The sequence below is a fragment of the Heptranchias perlo genome, chromosome 13, assembly GCF_035084215.1.
Source record: "Heptranchias perlo isolate sHepPer1 chromosome 13, sHepPer1.hap1, whole genome shotgun sequence".
Lineage (NCBI taxonomy): Eukaryota > Metazoa > Chordata > Chondrichthyes > Hexanchiformes > Hexanchidae > Heptranchias > Heptranchias perlo.
Genome location: NC_090337.1, coordinates 50,597,069 through 50,621,601, shown reverse-complemented (window position 1 = coordinate 50,621,601; position 24,533 = coordinate 50,597,069). Strand labels below are relative to the sequence as shown.

The window sequence follows — 24,533 nt, the reverse complement described above, 5'->3', positions numbered from 1 at the left end:
GTTTGTACTGAATATTTTGAATTTGGTTTGCAAGGTTTTTTTTAATTCATTCATGGGATGTGGGTGTCGCTGGCAAGGCCAGCATTTATTGTCCATCCCCAATTGCCCTTGAGAAGGTGGTGGTGAGTCGCTTTCTTGAACCGCTGCAGTCTGTGCGGTGAAGGTTCTCCCACGGTGCTGTTAGGTAGGGAGTTCCAGGACTTTGACCCAGTGATTATGAAGAAACGGTGATATATTTCCAAGTTGGGATGATGTGTGACTTGGAAGGGAACCTGCAGGTGGTGTTCCCATGTGCCTGCTGCCCTCGTCCTAGGTGATAAAGGTCGTGGGTTTGGAAGGTGCTGTCGAAGAAGTCTTGGCGAGTTGCTGCAGTGCATCCTGTAGATAGTACACACTGCAGCCATGGTGTGCGTTTGGTGAAGGCTGCTAGTGTATTAAGTTCATGTTTAATATTTTGGCTTTGTTTCAGTATTGACATGGTATGTTACACTGGTGAAAAATGTCCTTCAAATTTCACCAAAGAATCTTCAGAAAATTCCAGGATTTTCCACAAACATCTACTGACTGCTTGTACAAGAACCACATCAAATGAGGGAAAGTTTCAAATGCATCAATGTAGACATCAAAGTTGAGCAATGTCACATAAATAGTCTGAATGCATTGTACTATTTTCATTTTTTGCTTACAAAATGGCAACTACATTAAATCAGCACTAAACTGAGCCATTTCAGATAGAAAAACTTTAGCCATTTGCTTTATTGAGAGAGTATGCAATTATATGAAAGGTGAGAGAAGAAAATGAGCAGAATATGTAATTTATTGAAGTTTTATTATATGGTCTGAGATCCCATGAGTTGTAACAGTATTTTCAGTTTAACAGTTGTGCAATGTTAGAAAATGTCAAGATTTGAAATAGTTTTATCACCCCCTCCCCCCCCCCCCCCCCCCCCCCCACATATGCTGGTGCTTGGAATAAATGGGGTGCAGGTAGATCCAGCTTAAAAGTTTCTCGTATAGTTCAAAAGATGGAATGGAGATTAATTCAGGTGCAGCCTAGGCTTGTATCTAGCTCCGTTATTAACATTTAATTTCTTGAAGCTTCAAATAAGGTCAAAAGTAAGGCAGCATGTCCTTGTTGGGACAGGTTCCTATGTAAACTTAAAAAAACATTTGTGCTGTGCCAGCAGCGAAGTACAAACTGGTCATGTGCTATGACTGACATTCACTAGCAAATATGTATACGTTTCGAGAGAAGATTGGTAAGAAATAGAGCAAGTTATAGCTTGCTTTTTTGGGAAAATAAGCTACTAACCCACAGTCAAAGTACAAATCCATCACCTGACTCCAAACAAGAAAATACAGAACAATTTAATCTTAAATAAATGTCATATTCAATGATTCACAATAAGTACACCAAACAATACACTATGGCACAAAAATGTGAGCACAAAATGTAACAAACACTGATTTAGTTACATTAATACATTTAAACATTGGTACTTCAAGTTAAGTGTTTTACAGATTTAAAATGACATTACAGTTATAAGTATGTAAAAATACAAAATCTATTTTCACTTTTACTAGTGTCCTGTTAATCATTCTCGTGTTGAAAATCCATGTTCAAGCCTTTATCAAAATTACAGTCTTCACCCAAAAGGCTTCACGTGTGAGCCTAGGCAGTGAATACTGACTGTTGTGGTGGGGCACCAGAACCAAGTCCCTTCTCACTGCTCACACAGGTGCTTCGAGCAAGGCTTAATGTGAAGCAAGTCAGCAGTGGAACTCACCCATCCCCTAGACTGAGAACACTGAAGCCAATAACCTCTCCACTTTCAATGAACTCAGCGCAGACCTGGAGCCATTAGAGGATTCTCTACTACAGACGTTTTGCTGCAACCCAATTTAGAATTTTAACATTTCATTTAGATTTTAAAAAATTAGGAAAGAAAATTAACAACTTATGAAGATCTGAAAATGTTGCAATATCTTGATAGAAGTAAGCATCCTTAAGGTCCATCATGTTCAAGCTTTAATCAAATCAGAACAATTTTTATTGTAAAAAGTAAAGTCTTGTAAATTCTGAATATGTTTTTACATTTTTCAAAGTATATTAAAGTCACAATTTATATTTTAAAAAGATCAGTGCATTTTGCACTGTGAAAAACTAAATTAATTTGAGTATCTGTTTGCTCTGGATTGTTTAACTGACATTTTCCTATCTTCTTGGTTAATGTGAAACTATTTTTAATGCACCTTTGCTTCAAAATCAGAATACCTTTTGTAATTCGGTTAGCATGCAGATTTAATTTTGTACCTTTTTTCTCATTTCCATATGGCACATTCATAAGAGTTAATGAGAATATATTAATGTCTTCCAGCAGGTGAGACATTTTATTGAAAAAAAACTGAAAATCTATTGTAAAACCACAAACCCATAACTCAAGGAAGAGGAAAGAGGGCTTTGATCCCAGAAGGAAGGACAGCAAGGTGTATATCCTTACAGTGAAGGAGAACGAGAGTCAATAACCCCGATAAGTCAATATTTGCAAGTTGCAATGGACATCCAGGATGCAGAATTAAAAGTAAACTAACTCTATATGCTATTTAATAGGTGAATCTCATTTGTCTGCAGCACTTGTACAGGTAATTTTCTGTTTTACATTGCCGTTCCTCCAGGGCAATGCATGGTCAATCCTCCTGTGTTGTCTTTATACTGAATTTTTCACACCATTGCTGCAGTGAGATTTTAAGTACACTGTGCTAAAGGTGCAGTACAAATCTAATCATGCATGTCCAAGAGATGCTCTGCCGTTCTGCAAACCTTTCTTTTTAATTTAAAAAAATCTCCAGTGGCACAGGTAGCTGTATTTTAGTTTTTAATCAATTTGAAAAGCAAAGGCTGTCGTGTAAGACAGGAATTAACCTGAGACAGAAGCTGCCGTGCAGAACTCCTTATTTATGTTTGAATAGCCATTGGTAGAGGTCTTCCCACTACCCTTCCCCCCCTCACTACAGAGTAATAAAATGACCAACGTAACCATGCTCCCTGCTTGCATCACTGCTTAAATTCTGTCGGTAGAAAAATTATAGGTGTAATGTAACTACGGCACTCCTTACAAGTCTGGTTATATGCAACTTTATTCATATTTGACTTGACCGCATGTATATAATGGGGCTTTGCTCAATTCTCAGTACCAAGTTCTGATAATTAACTGGTGTGAAGATGTAAAAATTATATCTAAACACTTGTAGTTGGTACTGAATGGTCAATGACTTACAATGCACTCCAGAATGTGGCTTGTAATAATAGCCCCGATTTTATCCTAACCCACCCGGTGGAAACGGGGCAGGTTTGGGTCGGATGCCCGCTTGGTTTTATGCTCCAGGTGGGGTAGGTTAAAATTGGGACTAAAAGGAATGTTATATCACTCTGAACTTTTGTGGGAGAGACCTTCAATTATGCAACACCATAATACTGATGATTCTTGGGTTTTTATACTGTGACAAAAGCAATCGCATCACACCATAAATGCACCCAAAGGTGGGGGACAGAGATGAATAACACTGCAAGAAATCTTTACTCTAGTGAGAATCTTTCTTAATTGGTTTTGAAACCTGTATTTTTTGTGCATTTATCATAAATATTTCAATAAATTATGACTGACTAACCTGAAATGATCAATTGATCCTCTTATAAAAAAGAAGATAAGCTGTTCCGCCCCTAAATAGAATGAAAACTGTTAGAATTAGATAGCACATAGGAAGTCACATATATTTACATGCAGTCATAACCGATACATCAGCATGACAAAGTTTCATCCAAATGTAGGGGCAGGACTTGTTGATGATGGTAGCATGAAAAAGAACTTGTGTCAACTTAGCAGTTTTACCATTCTGTCCAGTGCTGGCAACAAGAAGCTACCATTGGCACCTGATGGAGCGAGTTGGTTGGGGGGAAAAAAATTAGAAAAGTGAGAACTTGCTACTTAGTTGCTCCACACGTACCCAGTTGGAGGCGAGTTTATAAATGCCAAAAATGGCACTAAGCCAAGTGAAGTCCACCACACCCACATTAACACTGGGAAAGTCAAGTATGTGGCAACATTGATCTGATAATTAGTAATAGGAGTTCTGGACCTTTATGATTTGAAAGTAATTTTCAACCCCTGTAGCAAGGTCAATTTGGTATATGACTAATTGAATGGTTAAATTGAACAAACAGCACATTCTTTTAATGAAACTATTTGTGTAAGGGTGTACTACATACATTGCTACATATTTGGTTCTTTTCTACCCTTCCTGTAGATTTTTTGCCCCGTGATCAACCTCAGACTTTTTGGCCTTTAATCATCCTCATAGGTGAGTCCCAATTCCCTATGCTTCAAGAGCATCTTCAGCAACTTTGATATCTAGGTAAGCTTTCAGTAACATATCCAGGATAATGAACAGAACAACCTTTCTGTTAATTAGTTCAGCTACTGGAATTATCCTATGCCTCCACAGGTTCTTTCTCTCATCTTCATTAAGCAGTAGATCATTACATCATCGGATCTTGCTTTAGGTTTAAATTATTAAGCAAATTTGTTTAACAAAAGTTGAACAAGTAAATAAATAATAATGGAAATCCTATCTAGCTTGACAGGTAAAATATAAAATGGTTGCAATCTAAATACTAAGCTATTCTTTAAATCTATCTTTTAATATGCAGTGCTTCTTTTACCATAGTATCATAGTAGGTACAGCACAGAAGGAGGCCATTCAGTCCATCGTGCCTGTGTAGGCTCTTTGAAACAGCTATCCAATTATTCTCATTCCCCATCTTCTTCCCCATAGCTCTGTAAATGTTTTTCCTTCTAGTATTTATCCAATTCCCTTTTGAAAGTTACTATTGAATCTGCTTCTACTGCACTTTCAGGCATCTTGTACATCTAATCACTGCAGGAGCTGTCTTGTGTGAAGTACATCTCTAAGAGGTTCCAAAGTGACTCTCCCAGATTTGAACAGCTACAGCTCCTTAAATATCCCCCAAACCAGTTACAGTTACAAAGAATTCCCTGGACTAATTCGAAAATAGCTGGCTGTCATACACATAACTGAACAAATCATGCAGTTTGTGTTTGTTTGAAAGTAGCTTATCTCCTCCCTTAAGTTTGCAGTGTTTGTATTGAGGTAAAGTTTGGGACATTACTAGCCAGTATTTTTAAAACTCCTTATGATTTGTGACAATTAAAGGAAACACTACCAAGCTAAAAGATAAAAATTTACTTCACCATTTTCAAATATTTATTCACTATTAATTACAACCTTTGTACAAAGCATGTATTATTTTACATGTGATTTTTTAATGCATTTCTGTTTTGGTGCCTTTTTTGAAAACAACTTGTGTGAATATATTTTGCTTTAGAACATAACCCTTAAATGTAACTCTTTTTCTTTCATTCCAAATCCTTTCTGTGAAAAAATGGTAAAAAAAATCTGAAATAATGTGATAATTTTAGATTTTCAATTAAATTTAGCATTAATCTGCTATACATTAAACAAGGTTGATTGAATGTATTGCAAAAACATTACATCTGAAGTCCATTTAGACCAGGAGAAAAGCTGTCTGATGATCCAAATGTCATTTTAACTTCTTCCCATGTTGCCTGTCAGAGCAGAGATAAACAATATTTATAATACAAATTAACTTGCACGATCTGAATATCTAGGTACAGCAGCAATATTAGCTAATTGACATAACACATTCTTTTGAGAGGCAAGTGGCTTGAACTAATCTCTTTGATCATGTTGGCTTCCTTATTCCCTGGGCAATGCAATTTACATTAAAATGTCATGGCTTTTGTGTGCCATTTATGACAGAATATAAAATGGCTATTTTTACTGCAGAAAACTATACTATTCAATAAACCACACATTGTGATTTTTAAAATTTGGATTTTATGGAAACAATATTACAAAAGAGAGCATCTGGTGGGGGTGGGGCGGGGTTTCATAGAGACCTCACCAGAAGCAACCCACAATGCATAACATTAATACACCAGTTGACAATTTAAAGTAATGATGACAATAAGCCATGGAATATGATACAATGTACTACTTGTGTCACCAAGTGTAACACCACTTTTCCATTTTTGTGGGCTATAAATCATATTCCATGACTTCTCATTATATACCCTTTTTATGGCAACTGTTGGAAAAACTGGATAAGTACACACCTATGCCTTAGGAATTTGTCAGTTTTTAAAATGATTGCATGTGAGGATTTCAAGTTAAAAGTTAGATAAATTTTAATTAGTCATACTGGTTAACTGACTACATTTTGGATAGAAGGTGTGCAGTTTAGCCAGCGAACTTTGTATTAATATGCACAAATCGGAAAGACAAGAATACTTTATTAAAGTATATGTTATACTTTATTCTCTTAGCTAAAATAACTGTCATGGGATACCAATAAATCATCTGCCTCACAGTCTATTATCCTGCCTGTTCCATGTGTCTCAAACTCCACTGTTCCACCTAATCTAAGTGCTATATAGTCCCATGTCCCCTCTACTCCACCGTTTCCTCTTTGTCTGATTCAAATTGGCCTCTTGGTCTGTTTTCCAGACATTAAATACCACTCCGAATCTGCCCAGCAAGACAACAAACATGTCAGGCCGTCTGATGCTGGAATCCACACTCCTGAGCTCATCCAAAGTTTACTTATATCTGTCCTATAGTGACAGCTACATACTGGTCAGCAACATAACCCATCTAAACAGAGAACAAATGGCTAAGTAAATTGTGTCTACAAAGGAGTTCATCTGATGCAGCACTACCAATAGTCAGGCATGGTCTACAAATAACCAGCCTCAAGCAACCCATACAGAGGCAACAGTGTGAAAAATGGGATTGATGTTTTAGTTTAACACTCTGTATCTTAAATATACCAGAATTTACCTTCGTAACATATTCATCCCTAAAGCAGTACCAGTCCATTTCTGGGAAGCTCCTTATATAAGCATAATAATGACCGAAGGATGTGCTGCCTATATGCACAATCACAGATAGGAGTTTGTATTGCCATTTGTTCTGCAAAGGAAAATGCAAACTATTAGCAACAACAGTTATATAGCCGCTTTAACATAAAGAAATGGACCAAGGTATTTCACAAACAGGCATAAGGAAAAGGGATGCCGAACCAGGGCGGGAGAGATTAGGAAGAGCGATCGAAGGCTTAGTCGAAGAAATGGGTTTTTAAGGTTGGATAGAGAGAGGTGGCAAGGTGGAGAGATTTAGGGAGGGAATTCCAGAGAGGCGATTGAGGGCTCAGCCACCAATGGAGGGGGGATATATACAAGACTAGAATCGGAGGAACAAGCAGTGGGGAGAGCTGGAGGAGATTGCAGAGATAGAGTTGGACAAGGGCATGGGGGATTTATAGATGAGGATAACAGTTTGAATTCAATGTGTCAGGGGATGGGGTGCTAGTTTAGATCAGTGAGAACTGGGGTGATGGGTTAGCGGGACTTAGTGTGGGAACGGATACGTGTGGCAGAGTTTTGGATTAGTTGGAGTTATGCAGGGTGAGAAAGGGAGGCCAGAAAGGAGAGTGTTAAGAGTAGTCATGTTTGGATGTGACAATGGCACATACAAGTGTTTTGTTGGAGAGGGGAGAAGTGGGAAATGTTGCAGAGATGGGATGTAAGGCTTTAAGCTCAGCTCAGGGTTGACCAGGATGCCAAGAATGCAAACGGTCTGGTTCAGCATGAGTATGGCTGGGAAAGGAATGGAGTCAGTGGCAGTGGAATGGAATTTGTGGTGGGAGCCAAAGACAATGTCTTCAATCTGACTGATTTTGAGCCAGAGGAAATTTTGTCTAATCCAGGATTTCATGTTGGACAAGGAATCTACAGCATGAAGGCAGTCAAGGAGTCAAGAAGTGATGGAGAGCTAGAATTGAGCATTATCAGCGTACATATCAAAGCTTACCCCATGCCTCTGGATGATATGATATGGAGATGCCGGTGATGGACTGGGGTGGACAAATGTAAGGAATCTTACAACACCAGGTTATAGTCCAACAGTTTTATTTGAAAATCACAAGCTTTCGGAGAAAGCCTCCGAAAGCTTGTGATTTTCAAATAAAACTGTTGGACTATAACCTGGTGTTGTAAGATTCCTTTCATCTGGATGATATCACTGAGATAAGCAAGAGGATGGGACCAGAAGGAGATCATTGGGAGTAATGATGCGAAGGAGAGAAGAAAAGCCATTGCTGGAAAGCACTGACTCTGTTTGGATAGGTAGAAATGGAAGGGCAGTCACTCGGAGCTGGACAATGGAGGAGAGGCAGTGTAAAATTCACATGCAAACTTGTGCATAAAAACACACCATTTGGCTGTGATGTTCTTCGTTGGAATTACCAAAATGCAAGCTCTCAGGAAATGCCATAAAATCATAGTTTTTGACTGCTTTCCCCAAATTTGTAGCAAAGTCAAAGCGTTTTAGCTGTAGGCATAGTATTTGTGGAGAAGAAAGCACTCTGTAGCCCTGTTAAAGAAAAAATAATTATCAGATAATAAAAAAATTAGTTACATTTTTAAGAATTTTCAGGCTGGACTGAATGTCTTAGAATTAAAAGCAAACATACAAATACCAAATTCAGTTGAGAGTTATATGGTACATTATTACTCTTGTAATACAGAAGTGACAAATACAATATTGACTATTTGACACAAGAATGATAAATCGTCCAAATTTGATTTGGTAGGTCATTACTTGCCTGTACTGATGTTGTCTTTTCTCCACACTGGTCACAGTAGCACTTGTTACAAGCATCCAACTGCTGGGGTTCAAAGAAGACATCAAGGGATTTCTCCTGGTTAAATGTAAAATAAAAGTATTCAATGTTAAACCAGAAAAAAACCCAGAAATATGTGGTTTACTTACTTTGGGTGGGACATTAAGGCAATCTAATTTCAAAAATATTATGGATGAAGGAGACAATGGCCTACATCCTACATTTTAAAGTGAATGATCTTACTTACATTCCCATTTATTACCCCTTCCCTGGCTCGTTTGAAGTCAGTCTTTTCTCTACATCCCCCACCCTTTCTCCCTCCCCATCTGCCTTGACTTTGTCTTGATAGGATTGCAACTAGTCCAATCTTGGACCAGACAGTTGGGCTTTTGATAGTTATGCCCAGAAACTTCTAGCCATAGCCTGAGATCAAAAGATCTATTTTTTTTTTTAAAAATAGAAAAGTTCATTTTCCCCCCACGTACATTTGTCTCATGATTTGGAGGCACTAGTTATTAAATTAAGGTTTTGAACGACTTTTCAACGACAGCAAGCAAGCAGAAGAACTTAGGCCCCTTAGCTTGTCCTTATTTCTCTCCCGGTTCAGTTCTAGATTTAGCAAAAAGTGGCTAAATCCCCCATAACATGTTTTGACTCTGCATCTGCTTCTTGGCACACATGGTATTCTTAAAAAAAAATCATGTCATTGCTTTTTAAAGGTATTCTTTAGCTTATTTTCAAAAGGGTTTATCTTTGAAAACCAATTCTTGGACCTATAGGAAATTTGACCTCAGCATATGACTGTGTGGAAACAAATAATAACTGTCATTGATGACTAAAGAGGAAACAATCTAGATTAATTTTCTCTCCTAGATATTGTTTAACTCGCTGAAGTAACACAGATTCCTAGTTAGATTTCACTCCACAACTCCCATTTGTATTGTACCTATTACCTCCTAGAGTGTACAGAAAGGGTAGTGATTCATATGTCGATCAAGACAAATCCCATCTATTTTTCTCCTGCTTCATGAAACTATCCTGCCTGTACTACATTCACAGTATTTAACCTACCTTCTCAGCTTGCTGCTTCTGTATCAGTGAGAAAAGTTTAAACTGAAAAAAATGCAATTAAAGATTGTATTGTTTTAAGTAATAGTATATCAGGTGCCTTTAAGATGTTGCTTGCTTTCATTTATTTGGGGAGGTTGCAAATGATACTGAGAAATGTAAGTTTTATAATTAGCTGTTGTACAAAACTACAACAAGCTGGTCAAAGTCAGCAAAGTTTTGCATTCCATCAGATAATCATTGAGGGAATCCATGAATACAGGGGAGGTCTGCCTGGAGTGCAAACAAACCGACATGGCACCTATTTTCAAGAAAGGTGATAAAACAAACCTGGGTAACTGGTAAAATAATGGAATTGACCATTAGGAAGAAAGTTAAGGATTATTTATATGAAAATAACCAGTAAGTAGCATCTAACACTATTTTACAAGGGACAGATCCTGCCCAGCCAACCCCCTTTACTTTTTGGAGGAAGTGACCTCTCCAGTGGACATTGGAAAGCCCTATGATATTGTGTACTTAAACTTCCATAAAGCTTTCAATAAAGTTCCACATGAAAGACTCCTACACAAGCTTGAAGCAGTTGATATCTTAAGTAAAACTTTGAAGTGAAATAGGAAATAATGCAAGAAAGGAAGCAGCAAGTAGAAGTTAGGGGACTAATGGCCAATTGTTGAGATAAGATGAATGGATTGGCCCAGAAATTGGTGCTAGGGCTGCTATTGTTTCTGGTCTCCATAAATGACATGGATACAGAAATGCAATGTAGGTTGGTCAGTTTTACAGATAATGCTAAATGGTGGTAGGGGAGCTGGGTGGAATAGTAGTAGAGTCTGATGGAGCAGCTAAGAAATTACAGAAGAGCCAAGACAATATTTGCAAGTGGGCAAAACTATGGCAGATAAACTTCAATACTTTCAGCATGGAAAGGATTTGAATGCAAGGGGACTTTATAGAAGTAAGAAAGATACTAAGTGGAATAGAAAAGATTAATACTGAGAACTATTTATGACTACAGGATAAGGGGACATGAGTATAAATGTAAAAAGCAAGTTCAGGTCATATGTCAGGAAGCACTAATTCACACAAAAAAATGATTAATGCCTGGAATAATCATCTGAGTGGGGTAGTGAAAGCAAAATCTCTGGAATCATTTTAGTAGTTTGATGCTGTGATGAGGGGGATTCTGTGGGAGGATGAGCTTGATGGCTGAGTGGCCTTTGTCATCTGTACTTACCTTTAGGTGAAATATTCCCTTCTAGTTCAGATTACGTGACAGATAAATCCAAATTCAACATTAGCATTTTTATTTCATATGCAAAAAGTGATTTAAGTTTCTAAGTCAATATGTTAATTAATAAATGTTCTGTACAGACACAGTGACCAACAATAGGTCAGGAATGCCTATTACTGACTCCTTTGGTTCCTCAGATATTTGGGCTGTCAAGGTTATTAAAGCTCAATAAATTATTTCTTTGCTTTTGGGGAAATCAATAATTCACAGAGAAGGAATTCACATTTTTGAGATAACTGGCTGTTTCCTGATACTTGCATGAAATGCGATTGTCAGAATCACTTTTAAGATTGCCCTTATACGGTTTATTTTTGCCTGAAAGTGTGCAAAAGTGCATTTAAACTTTTTAACCACAAAAATGCTAATTTTGAAATCAATATAATCATTCCCAATGTCTGGATTTCAGAATTCATTAAAATAATTAGCCAACTGCAGACATCGATAATACCATCATTTGTGACATAATAATACTTGGTTATTGAACAACTTTCTGGAACTAACAAAGCTAGGGAAAACCATGCTCAATAAAAAAGCCAATCAAGACTGGGATTAGAATTTTGTTTCAATTCCAGTTATCAAATCAAACAATGAAGGGTTTTCAATGTCAGGTTCCACATGGGGATAAATCCACACCAGACTCCATTGAGAAGAAAAGTTTATTTTTATGAATGAGACTTCAGAGACTATTAAAGGTCTACTATTAAAACATGACATCATGAATCAAAATGGGATTTAAAAAATAACACTTACTATACACTTATAACATTTCCCTGTTGAAGGGTTGTAAAGAGAAAGAGGAATAGTCAGCAGGTATCCAACCTGCCTGAATTCTTGTAGGCATTTTAAACATTTTGTATATTCCTCTGTGATTATAATATAAAGATTATTAATATCTTCAACCTGTAGAAAAAGAAATATAAAAATGTAGAACAATATTATTAGATTTCACTTTTCAATTCTCTCCTGGCACCATTGTAAACTTTGTGCCTCTTTTTACCTGGCTTCTGCTAGGTCTTAAAGTGGTATTTTATTGTTGAGTTTTGGTTATGACACAGGGATCAATATATTTTAGAATACACCAAGTAATGACTAGTGGCTGCCTACATCTGATACAGTTGATTCCACTTCAGTGAATGTCTGCTGAGAAAATGGAAGCTGAAAATACAAAAGCCATTTCTGTCTATACTTTGTGTATTCACTCCGGTTAAGTGAATAATGTTTTCTCCTGTTAAGTGCACACCTTTTGGCCCAGGTTATATGTTTAACATTTTAACTGTTCAAATTACAAACATTCATCTAATACCTAAATTGCACCACTTCTCACTTGTACAGTCTGGCAAATATAATTTAGAAACAGCAACATTTTGGAGAATATTTCACTAGAATTTAACAGTACGTTGTGCAAAGGAAAGATTTTACACAGAACTTTTGATCAATGAATAAATACACCCAGTAAAAAAAAACAAGAAACTGCAAATTCTGGAAACCTGAAATACAAACTTCAATGCTTGAATTATCCAGCATCCAGAAGAACAAGGATATATTAATGTTTCAGGTTGGACCCTTCTTTAGAAAACTGTTGTGACAAACAGGTTGCTTGTTGTACAGGAACCATTTATTACTGGAGTTCTGGTCCTGTGATAATGTACCTTCAGGAGCAATGTTACAGTCAGCAACACTACCTGTTGTTCCACATTGTACTACCTTAATGTCACAAACATTTAGAGTGTGTCTGTTGCCTGAAGGCACCAAAAGAAATCATTTGTTTAAATAAAAATCCTAACTGCGTGTCTGTATCTGCCATGGTGTTGTTCACAGTAAGTTGGATGATATGCTTTTCTATAAGGACAGCAGTGTTGTATCATCTAATATATAGTGTATTTTCTTGCTGCTTAGGTAAAGTGGTGCACCTTTAAAGCCACAAAGTCTAAGTTATTAAATAAACGTTGGGTGGGATCAATCAGAGTTGACTGCTCTGCAGGTCAGAACCCTGATGGATTGGTGGCTGGCTTTCTTGGTAAGGTCAAGCAGATGTTACATTCTAACTCCCGTGTCACTCCTTCCTGGCTAAATCTGCCTACGACTCCAAAATTATCTTGGAGAGTAGAAACAACTCTAAATTCCTATTCTCCATTACCAATCGTCTCCTCTGTCCTCTTCCTCTGCTCCCTCCTAAGGACAAGAAGTCTAACTGCTATCAAGTAAGTTCTGAGTGAGGTCGGAATAGTTCTTGAGATAGCAGATCAGAATCCTGTCGCTTTTAAAAAATTTTCTAAGTGTTATTGGTAAGGTCACTACAGACATTAGGTTCCAGTGTCAAATGATTATTTTTGTTTCTTTATGTTTTTTTATCAATTGTGATGCAGAAATTTTAGTGTGATACTTGGTGTGACTGGAGGAGAGTGGCAGATAGGAAAGAAATGACAGGAATTGTGCACTATATGTAATGTTTTAAAAATACTAGTAAATCTCCGTGGCCTTGATCACTGTTAGTCAGATGAAATGATATGCCTTTCAGCTGAAGAGGTTTCACTTACACCTCTGCAACAAGTTTTTTTTTATTCGTTCACGGGATGTGGGTGTCGCTGGCAAGGCCGGCATTTATTGCCCATCCCTAATTGCCCTTGAGAAGGTGGTGGTGAGCCGCCTTCTTGAACCGCTGCAGTCCGTGTGGTGACGGTTCTCCCACAGTGCTGTTAGGAAGGGAGTTCCAGGATTTTGACCCAGCGACAATGAAGGAACGGCGATATATTTCCAAGTCGGGATGGTGTGTGACTTGGAGGGGAACGTGCAGGTGGTGTTGTTCCCATGCGCCTGCTGCCCTTGTCCTTCTAGGTGGTAGAGGTCGCGGGTTTGGGAGGTGCTGTCGAAGAAGCCTTGGCAAGTTGCTGCAGTGCATCCTGTGGATGGTACACACTGCAGCCACAGTGCGCCGGTGGTGAAGGGAGTGAATGTTTAGGGTGGTAGATGGGGTGCCAATGAAGCGGGCTGCTTTATCTTGGATGGTGTCGAGCTTCTTGAGTGTTGTTGGAGCTGCACTCATCCAGGCAAGTGGAGAGTATTCCATCACACTCCTGACTTGTGCCTTGTAGATGGTGGAAAGGCTTTGGGAAGTCAGGAGGTGAGTCACTCGCCGCAGAATACCCAGCCTCTGACCTGCTCTCGTAGCCACAGTATTTATATGGCTGGTCCAGTTAAGTTTCTGGTCAATGGTGACCCCCAGGATGTTGATGGTGGGGGATTCGGCGATGGTAATGCCGTTGAATGTCAAGGGGAGGTGGTTAGACTCTCTCTTGTTGGAGATGGTCATTGCCTGGCACTTATCTGGCGCGAATGTTACTTGCCACTTATCAGCCCAAGCCTGGATGTTGTCCAGGTCTTGCTGCATGCGGGCTCGGACTGCTTCATTATCTGAGGGGTTGCGAATGGAACTGAACACTGTGCAGTCATCAGCGAACATCCCCATTTCTGACCTTATGATGGAGGGAAGGTCATTGATGAAGCAGCTGAAGATGGTTGGGCCAAGGACACTGCCCTGAGGAACTCCTGCAGCAATGCCCTGGGGCTGAGATGCTTGGCCTCCAACAACCACTACCATCTTCCTTTGTGCTGGCTATGACTCCAGCCACTGGAGAGTTTTCCCCCTGATTCCTATTGACTTCAATTTTACTAGGGCTCCTTGGTGCCACACTCGGTCAAATGCTGCCTTGATGTCAAGGGCAGTCACTCTCACCTCACCTCTGGAATTCAGCTCTTTTGTCCATGTTTGGACCAAGGCTGTAATGAGGTCTGGAGCCGAGTGGTCCTGGCGGAACCCAAACTGAGCATCGGTGAGCAGGTTATTGGTGAGTAAGTGCCGCTTGATAGCACTGTCGACGACACCTTCCATCACTTTGCTGATGATTGAGAGTCGACTGATGGGGCGGTAATTGGCCGGATTGGATTTGTCCTGCTTTTTGTGGACAGGACATACCTGGGCAATTTTCCACATTGTCGGGTGGATGCCAGTGTTGTAGCTGTACTGGAACAGCTTGGCTAGAGGCGCAGCTAGTTCTGGAGCACAAGTCTTCAGCACTACAGCTGGGATGTTGTCAGGGCCCATAGCCTTTGCTGTATCCAGTGCACTCAGCCGTTTCTTGATATCACGTGGAGTGAATCGAATTGGCCGAAGACTGGCTTCCGTGATGGTGGGGATATCAGGAGGAGGCTGAGATGGATTATCCACTCGGCACTTCTGGCTGAAGATGGTTGCAAACGCTTCAGCCTTGTCTTTTGCACTCATGTGCTGGACTCCGCCATCGTTGAGAATGGGGATGTTTGCAGAGCCTCCTCCTCCCGTTAGTTGTTTAATTGTCCACCACCAGTCCGAGCCCGCATGCAGCAAGACCTGGACAACATCCAGGCTTGGGCTCATAAGTGGCAAGTAACATTCGCGCCAGATAAGTGCCAGGCAATGACCACCTCCCCTTGACATTCAACGGCATTACCATCGCCGAATCCCCCACCATCAACATCCTGGGGGTCACCATTGACCAGAAACTTAACTGGACCAGCCACATAAATACTGTGGCTACAAGAGCAGGTCAGAGGCTGGGTATTCTGCGGCGAGTGACTCACCTCCTGACTCCCCAAAGCCTTTCCACCATCTACAAGGCACAAGTCAGGAGTGTGATGGAATACTCTCCACTTGCTTGGATGAGTGCAGCTCCGACAACACTCAAGAAGCTCGACACCATCCAAGATAATCAGCCCGCTTGATTGGCACCCCATCCACCACCCTAAACATTCACTCCCTTCACCACCGGCACACTGTGGCTGCAGTATGTACCATCCACAGGATGCACTGCAGCAACTCGCCAAGGCTTCTTCGACAGCACCTCCCAAACCCACGACCTCTACCATCTAGAAGGACAAGAGCAACAGGCACATGGGAACAACACCACCTGCACGTTCCCCTCCAAGTCACACACCATCCCGACTTGGAAATATATCGCCGTTCCTTCACTGTCGCTGGGTCAAAATCCTGGAACTCCCTTCCTAACAGCACTGTGGAAGAACCGTCACCTCACGGACTGCAGCGGTTCAAGGCGGCGGCTCACCACCACCTTCTCAAGGGTAATTAGGGATGGACAATAAATGCTGGCCTCACCAGCGATGCCCACATCCCGTGAACGAATAAAAAAAAAAGTTACATCCTCAGAAAACTCCAGTAGATTAAGCATGATTTCCCTTTCATGCTGACTTTGTCCAATCCTGTTAATGCCCTCCAAGTGTTCTGTTATCACATCTTTTATAATAGTTTCTCGCATTTTCCCCACTACTGATGTTAGGCTAACTGATCTGTAATTCCCTGTTTTTTCTCTCCCTCCTTTTTTAAATAGTGGGGTTACATTTGCCACCCTCCAATCTGTAGGAACTGTTCCAGAGTCTATAGAATTTTGGAAGATGATCACCAATGCATCCACTATTTCCAGGGGCCACTTCCTTTAGTACTCTGGGATGTAGATTATCAGGCCCTGGGGATTTGTCAGCCTTTAGCCCCATTAATTTCCCTAGCACTTTTTTTTTTACGAATACTGGTTTCCTTCAGTTCCTCCCTCTCACTAGACCCTTGGTTCCCTAACATTTCTGGGAGGTTATTTGTGTCCTCCTTTGTGAAGACAGAACCAAAGTATGTGTTTAATTGTTCTGCCATTTCTTTGTTCCCCATTATAATTTCCTCCATTTCTGACTGTAAGGGACCTACATTTGTCTTCACTAATCTTTCTCTCTTCACATATTTATAGAAGCTTTTACAGTCAGTTTTTATGTTCCCTGCTAGTTTACTCTCATACTCTATTTTTCCCCTCTTAATCAATCTCTTGGTCCTCCTTTGCTGAATTCTGAACTGTTCCCAATCCTCAGGCTTGCCGCTTTTTCTGGCAATTTTATATGCCTCCTGTTTGGATCTAATACTATCCCTAATTTCTTTTGTAAGCCACAGTTGAGCCACCTTTCCTGTTTTATTTTTGCGCCAGCCAGGAATGAATAATTGTTGTAATTCCTGCACACGTTCTTTAAATATTAGCCATTGCCTATCCACCGTCATCCCTTTTAGTAAAGTTCCCCAATCTATCATAGCCAATTTGCACCTCATACTTTCATAATTTCCTTTATTTAGATTCAGGACCCTAGTTTTGGATTCAACCACTTTCACTCTCCATCTTAATGAGGAATTCTATCATGTTATGGTCGCTCTTCCCTAAGGGACCCCGCACAACAAGATTGTTAATTAATCCTTTCTCATTGCTAGGGCACCCGCTGGGCACTGAGCACGACTGGGAGAATGCAGAGAGGCCACACACAGCAGGTCAAACTGCGAGGAGAGGGAGGACGAGGAGTTGCAGGGCACTGAGCAGGAGGCCCTACCCAATGAGGGCCTTCAGGGATCAATTTTCTTACCTCAACATGACCGAGGAGGATTGCATTCAACGCCTGAGGTTCACCAAGGAAGCCGTGACCGAGATTTGTCAACTGGTGCGGCCAGAACTGCAGCATCAGAGCAGAGCAAGGACAGCATTGCCTGTGGCTGTGAAGGTCACCGTGGTGCTGAATTTCTATGGCTCAGGATCTTTCAGGCCTCTGCTGGCGACATGTGCAACATCTCGCAGTATGCAGTGCACTGCTGCATAAGGGAGGTCACAGATGCACTGTACCGCATGAGGAACAGGTTCATCACCTTCCCTCTTGACAGAGACAAGCAGAACGAGCGAGCATGGGGGTTCGCCCACATTGCTGGCTTCCCAATGGTGCAGGGTGCCATTGACTGCACACATATTGCCCTGCGTGCCCCGCATATCAACTTGGCTGTCTTCATCCACCGAAAGGGCTTCCACTCCCTCAACGTGCAGCTGGTGTGAGCCCACACGCATCGAATCATGGAGGTCGATGCCCGCTACCCTGGGAGCAGTCACACGCCTTCGTCATGCGGCAGTCCAACGTGCCAGCTATCTTTCACCCACCTCGGCAAGTCAAAGGCTGGCTACTGGGCAACAAGGGCTATCCCCTCACGCCGTGGCTCATGACTCCAGTCAGGAACCCACGCACATGTGCACAGCATGCCTGTAATGAGAACTATGCTGCCACACGCAACATCGTGGAGCACATCATAGGCCTTCTCAAACAATGCTTCTGCTGCCTGGACCTGTCTGGAGGAGCCCTGCAGTACTCCCCTGAGTGGGTGGGCAGATTCGTGATCATATGCTGCACAACCTCGCCATCATGAGGGACCAGCCTTTGCCACCAATAATCGGAGAAGACCCTGAGGCAGAGATGGAGGAGGAGGAAGACGCTAGGGTGCAACAGGGACCACATGCCTTGTCTGCAAGGGTTCTGCGTGCTCGCCTGATCCGTGCCTGCTATCAATAATGTCAACTACATCCCCCAACTCACCACCAGTCCTACACTCTCCACCCTTCCGCTCCCACAAGACAATCCAATCGCCCTCCATCTGATTGCACATTGGTTTCCTCCTCTGTTCATCGCACAAATAAAAACCACCACTAAATGCAAATTCAAAGTCACATTTATCAATGAATAAATGAAATTATGGTAACAGAACTATTCACTCTTGTGCATTACCTTAGTGCCTGTTGTTCGTGTGCCTTTACCAATCCTAGTGCTCCTACGAGGTACTTCACCAGTGGCTGAAGCATGGGTGTGGGAGGTTGCTCGAGGAGCATGCAGATGGCCTTGGAGGACAACCTCAAGCAGCTCTGGGCTGAGAGGGCCCGGCTTCAGACTGCACCATTTCAGCATGGGCTGCAGCAGTCTGGCTTGGCTGGCTGATAGGCAACAACAGGGGCAGTGGCGGAGTGGCAGGTATGGGAGCAAGAATGCTGTCATCCTGAGAGAGGACAGCAGGTCCGACTGCCATGGCGCCACAGCCACTCTCCCAGGGCGGCGCCTCAGCAATCCTGGTGATCAGCTGGAGAACGGATTGCTGGAGTGCTGTGGCGCCCTGGAAGTCCTGTTCCACAGTGGTCCCCAGAGCCACGATAGCAGCAGTCTGAGCTTCCATTGCAGCAATCTGAGCAGCAACCATAGCTTGCAGACCTTTGATAAGATCGGTTTATGTTGCAATGGAAGCTGCGACATTGGGCATCAGACGCTGCATCATGGTGGGTTCCACAGGTGTGCTGATGGAGGTGACCATCCATTCCATGTTGGAAAGGATGGGCTCCAAGCTCTGTCTAAAGCCCTGTGCCAAGTTGGAGCTGGACTCCTCCATGCTCTTTCTCATGGTGCGCAGGCTTTCTGGCAGGTTTTCCAGTGCCCCAAGCATTTGGTGGTGTATGTCCATCAGCCGTCTTCTGTAGTCTGGCCCATCGAAGTCCTCATCTGACTCCTCTGCAGCAGAACTAGTGAGCGACCTCACCCTCTGGCGAGCTGGCACCTGTGGTATCCGTTCCCTCCGCCCGGGTCCTGCGCACTTGTGCCCGGCGTCTCATCACATGCAGATCCCTTCTCTACCCTAGCCTCTAAACGACGTGCAGTGTCAGTATCTGAGCTGGTGGAAGTGAGTGTCAGATCGAGTGACGGTGTGGCTTCAGTGTTCTCTTCCTCCTCCTCCTCCTCCTCCTCCTCCTCGGACGGTGCCGCCACGTGTTCTTGGGTATCTGCAATGACAAAGGGAAACAGGTTGAGCTGTGGACCGGGGAGAGGAGCAAGTAAGATGTGTGTGCTGACAGCATCTGCAGCATGTGAGTCAGAAAAGATTATGGGAGGAGGGAGATGTGGGAAACAAGAAGGAGCATTGGATATGCAGAGCGTGGCATATTGTCATGGCTGAAGCGATGGCCCGCCCAATGATCTGAAGCACTGTCTCCTCTGGGGGGGGTGGGGGGGGTGGTGAGGATGTGTAAGTGTCCCCGTCCACCCTCAGGTCTCTCCTGCTGCTATGCGCCACCTTCTCCTGCAAGACAGAGGACAGTGCGTCAGTGAGTATCCTGCAAGGTATGTGGGTGATGTGCCTGTTGTGGTCGAATAGCTGCCAGTGTGTGTGACCTGTGAATGGTGGTTGTGTGGCCTGCAAGTGTGGTACTATGTGCGGGTGAGATGCAGCATGCCAAGTGCAGCATTGTGTATGGATGGGCAGTGTTTTTTGGTGGGTGCGTGATGGGGGGTGTGATGCGTGGAGCAGTGGTGCAGTTGGTAGGAGGTGCCACTTGCATTCACTCACCTTGACCACTCGTGTCAAATCATTGAACTCGTTTCAGCACTGCACCCACGTGCATGGCGCCATGCTCCTGGCGTTCATTTCCTGTGCCACAGCCTGCCAATGCCTGCGGAGCTGCAGACTGGAGGGTCTCCTGCCACCCTGTGGGTACATGTTGGCCCTCCTTTCGTCCACCCCTTCCATCAGGGCCTCCAGTGCATCATTCACATGGAGTCTGAAATTTACTGATCTCTAATTGACCTCAACTACAATCAGCCACAGTTATAATCAACTACAATCACCCTAGACTTCTACAGGAGAAGCTGAGCAATGATCTTAAAAAGAACAGACCTGATTTACAGGTTATCATTGCAACCACGATTATCACTGAACTCTGCTTAAAATATGAGTATTTTATGAGTGTAGCCTGCATGCTCCCATCTGTAAAGTTCCCTCACCAAACAATAGTTAAAATCTTATTGACCTGAGACTATGTTTACTTAAAAAAAATAGACCCTGTGGTCTTAAAAAAATACAGCTCCATCTTATTAGTAAAATGTGTTGTGCACTACATGGTAGAACAGTCCTGTCCTACCACCGGAGATCATCTTGTATTATATAAAATAACTTTTTACTTTCATGGTTTATGATGCCACCATAAACCTTCAACTGAATTATAGCCTTATAATTCGTTACATAGTACAGCAATGTTTGCTCTATGTAAATGTAAGAAAAAGATGTAAAAAAAAAGTCAAGCAACATGGTTACATCACTTTATTCTGGTTCCATTTATGTCTTTGCACATATAAACACTGTAAATGCTTCCCTCATAGACTAGAGAATTTTGCCCTCTCTTTGCAATGAATCATTGCTTGTAACACGATCTAATACAATACTCACTGATTAGAAGGATATTAACTCTCTGAATAGAGGTCTTGACAGATAAAGGAAACCTTTTTCTGATGAAGTGTAGATAGTGGAGAGATGTGAAGAATAGTAATTATCTCAAGGAACCAAGAAAGGAAAAGTAGTCGAGGGGGCTATAATTGAGTTCAGTGACCAAGCTACAGAGGGGGAAGGTTATCCAGGCTTCCACTCCTAATCACTATCCAGTGAAACCTGCTTGAAAAGGCATGTGTGTGGACCCTAGATGAGGACAGGATTAGCAACATAGGAACAGGAGTAGGACATTTAGCCCTTCAAACCTGATCCGCCATTCAATGAGATCATCGTTGATCTGTGACCTAACTCCATATACCCACCTTAACCAGAGGTATTAAGGGATATGGGGCTAACAAAAATCTATCAATCTCAGATTTAAAATTAACAATTCAGCTAGCATAAACTGCCGTTTGCAGAAGAGAGTGCCAAACTTCTACCACCCTTTGCGTGTAGAAGTGTTTTCTAACTTCACTCCTGAAAGTCCTGGCTCTAATTTTTAGGTATGTCCCCTAATCCTAGACTCCCCAACCAGTGGAAATAATTTCTCTCTATCTATCCCTATCAATTCCCCTTAATATCTTGAAAACTTCGATCAAATCACCACTTAATCTTCTGAATCCAGGGATTACAGCCCTAGTTTGTGTAATCTCACCTCGTAATTTAACCCTTGGAGTACAGGTATCATTCTAGTAAATCTACGCTGCTCTCCCTCCAAGGCCAATATACCCTTCCTAAGGTGCGGTGCCCAGAACTGGACAAAGTACTCCAGGTGTGGTTTAACCAGGGCTTTGTATAGCTATAGCATAACTTCTACCCCCTTGTATTCTAGTCCTCGAGATATTAAGGCCGGCATTCCATTACCCTTTTTGATTATTTTCTGTCCTGAGCATGATATTTTAATGATCTTTGTACATGGACCCCTAAGTCTCTTTAGACCTCCACTGTTTGAGCGTTTCACCATTTAGAAAGTATTCTGATCTATCCTTTTTAGGTCTAAAGTGGATGACCTCACACTTGCCTACACTGAAATCCATTTGCCACAGTTTTGCCCATTCACTTTATCTATTAATATCTCTCTGTAATTTTATGCTTCCAGCTTACAATGCTGCCTATTGTGCTTGGCAGTGATGCCCTCCACTATTGAATAACTTACTGACACTCACTCATGAAGAACGTTCATTCGGGTGAAGTACTGGTGGGCTGCCTAGTATCTGTGGAACTGTACTCTAGTAAAATCCAATCCCTTTACAAGAGCAGATAAAGCATTGGAAAGAAAAAAGTGAACATCTCTAGATTTGTTTTATTTGATCATCCCATAAAATTTAGTGCAAATTCATAACCTGCTCAAACATGCAACTTTATACAGGCCTATGGTCTCATAGAATAATAAAAGGATTTCATTCCTTCAGTACTTACAAACTCCGTCTCCTTCAGCTGATCTCGTAATAAACTAAAGAGGGAACGAAATATCTCTTCAGCATCCAGCTGAATCCCCACTTAAAATAAATGTAGAAATAAAACACCTTACACATTTGGGAATACTGTACATTCATTGCAAAAATATGACTGCACCCTATGAAAAATTACTATATCCTATAAAAAGGACTGCAACCTTTAAGAATTTAAACTAGCACTAAGTCTAAGGATTTGCATTATATACTGAAATCGCTGTTTCCTCTGTAAGACAGATTGGGTGCAGTTAAACAGATACAGTTAAACCCTTTTGATGCTGATATCTTGCTTACTAGTTCCATAAGATAATCCTCGAAGGAGAGAGTATTGTCCCAAGTGGTGCACATGTTATTTGCCAAGGTTTTTTAACCCCACTTCTTGATGCAGATTTGCATTGTGCCAACTTTTCTCCTCAATGTTTTCAACTCTTAATAAACAATACCATGCAGTACTATTTAAACCTATGAATACTGTACATTAAAGGTGGTATGTAGATATCCAAATTCCTACACAAGTCACAAAGGGTTATCTGTACACTTGTTATGATCTCTTAGTGCTACATTACTCTTACGTTTTATGTGTTTTTATTCAGTGAATACACTCCCGTTAAAAAAAATCTTTGAGGTTGGTGATAGTTTGGTGGTGCAGCACATTAGTGTATCAATGCAATGAGCCATGGAAATGTAGCACATGGTTTCAGGCCATGATTTCTCACAGGGAGTTCCCAATCCCCGTTGAGGCATCAAGGGAAGGCAATGCACAAAGATAATGGGCTTTTCTTGGCTGGGTGGAAAGTCAGATGACAAGTGAATATGGAATTCTCTGAGACCTTCTCAGAGCCAGGTTTGTCTGATCTGCAAACTGGAGAATAATGTGCTGAGGGACATAACAAGAGATGAAAATATCTTTTAGGAAATAAAATTAATGAATAGAGATGATAGGCTGAGGTTAGAAAATCGCCAGATGGGGAATTGTGGGGGGATGGGGGAAATTAAGCCACAACACATTAGTACAGCAATTTGTAGCAGTGCCTTCCAAGACGTTATTCCAAATAAAACATTACTACAAATGTATTAACTAATAAACCTGCATTATCTCATTTATTTTCAGATATTCAACTGACTTCATCAGATTTTTACAGACTCTTTGGTCAACAGGTTAAATATCCAAAGTCAAGTTAAATATCCAAACTGAAGCTGTTAGTATACTTACTGGTAATGTGGTTTAACACCAAACACTGAATAAATTTATCAGGTGCCACAATTCTCTGGGTGGTGTCTTGCAGATACTTGAACACTTTGTAAAGATGATATGGGATGTGGTTATTGTCTTTTTTCAGAACGCCTTTCTGTCGACACCTATAACAAGTGAACAAAAGAAATGAATCCCCATAAAGCTAACACAATGGAATCATGTTCAATGTAATGAATAGGAATGGACAAAAAAAAACTGAAAATAGCCATGTCTTTGGTGTTTTACTACTTGATGAAAAGTGTACCATTCAGCCATGACCTGTTTTGTCTCGGTATAAACAGACTTTCTGTTGGGTTATAAAGCGTAACTAGAAGCAATCACAAAGAAGTTTGCCTCTGCAATCCTTGAGATATTTCACAGCAAATATCCGCAGTTTTTGTTGTTTAATAATTTAATTTACTTTGTACTCTCTGTTTCTTTGCATCATGCACTTTTCCCAGGACAAGATAAAGACTTGTTTCCAGGACTGCACCAGTCGCTTTACAGCTGTTAGATGCTATGTAAGTGCAATCTTGGTAATTAGCCTTGCAAATTCTTTTTCTTTC

General features: G+C 41.4%; 1 protein-coding gene and 1 long non-coding RNA gene across 4 annotated transcripts in view; one reads left to right on the top strand and one right to left on the bottom strand.

The window, feature by feature from the left end:
- Positions 1-964: 964 nt before the first annotated feature.
- Positions 965-24,533, bottom strand: part of LOC137331582 (ubl carboxyl-terminal hydrolase 18-like) — a 39,711-nt gene continuing 16,142 nt past the window's right edge. Inside the window, exons 6-14 of one of the 3 annotated variants that reach the window (XM_067995469.1) lie at positions 23,947-24,092; positions 22,699-22,778; positions 11,895-12,044; positions 8,765-8,860; positions 8,374-8,532; positions 6,940-7,071; positions 5,572-5,645; positions 3,670-3,721; positions 965-2,027 (exon numbers count right to left, since the gene is read on the bottom strand). In XM_067995469.1, coding sequence (XP_067851570.1) covers positions 3,679-3,721; positions 5,572-5,645; positions 6,940-7,071; positions 8,374-8,532; positions 8,765-8,860; positions 11,895-12,044; positions 22,699-22,778; positions 23,947-24,092 — 880 coding nt within the window. In that variant the 3' untranslated portion in view covers positions 965-2,027; positions 3,670-3,678. The remainder of the gene's footprint in view (positions 2,028-3,669; positions 3,722-5,571; positions 5,646-6,939; positions 7,072-8,373; positions 8,533-8,764; positions 8,861-11,894; positions 12,045-22,698; positions 22,779-23,946; positions 24,093-24,533) is intronic. The other 2 variants (XM_067995471.1, XM_067995472.1) reach the window with 2 other exon arrangements.
- On the top strand, positions 2,348-24,484 carry LOC137331583 (uncharacterized). Its single transcript, XR_010965520.1, has 3 exons — positions 2,348-2,582; positions 4,306-4,359; positions 24,429-24,484. It is a non-coding gene; the product is annotated as an uncharacterized lncRNA (long non-coding RNA).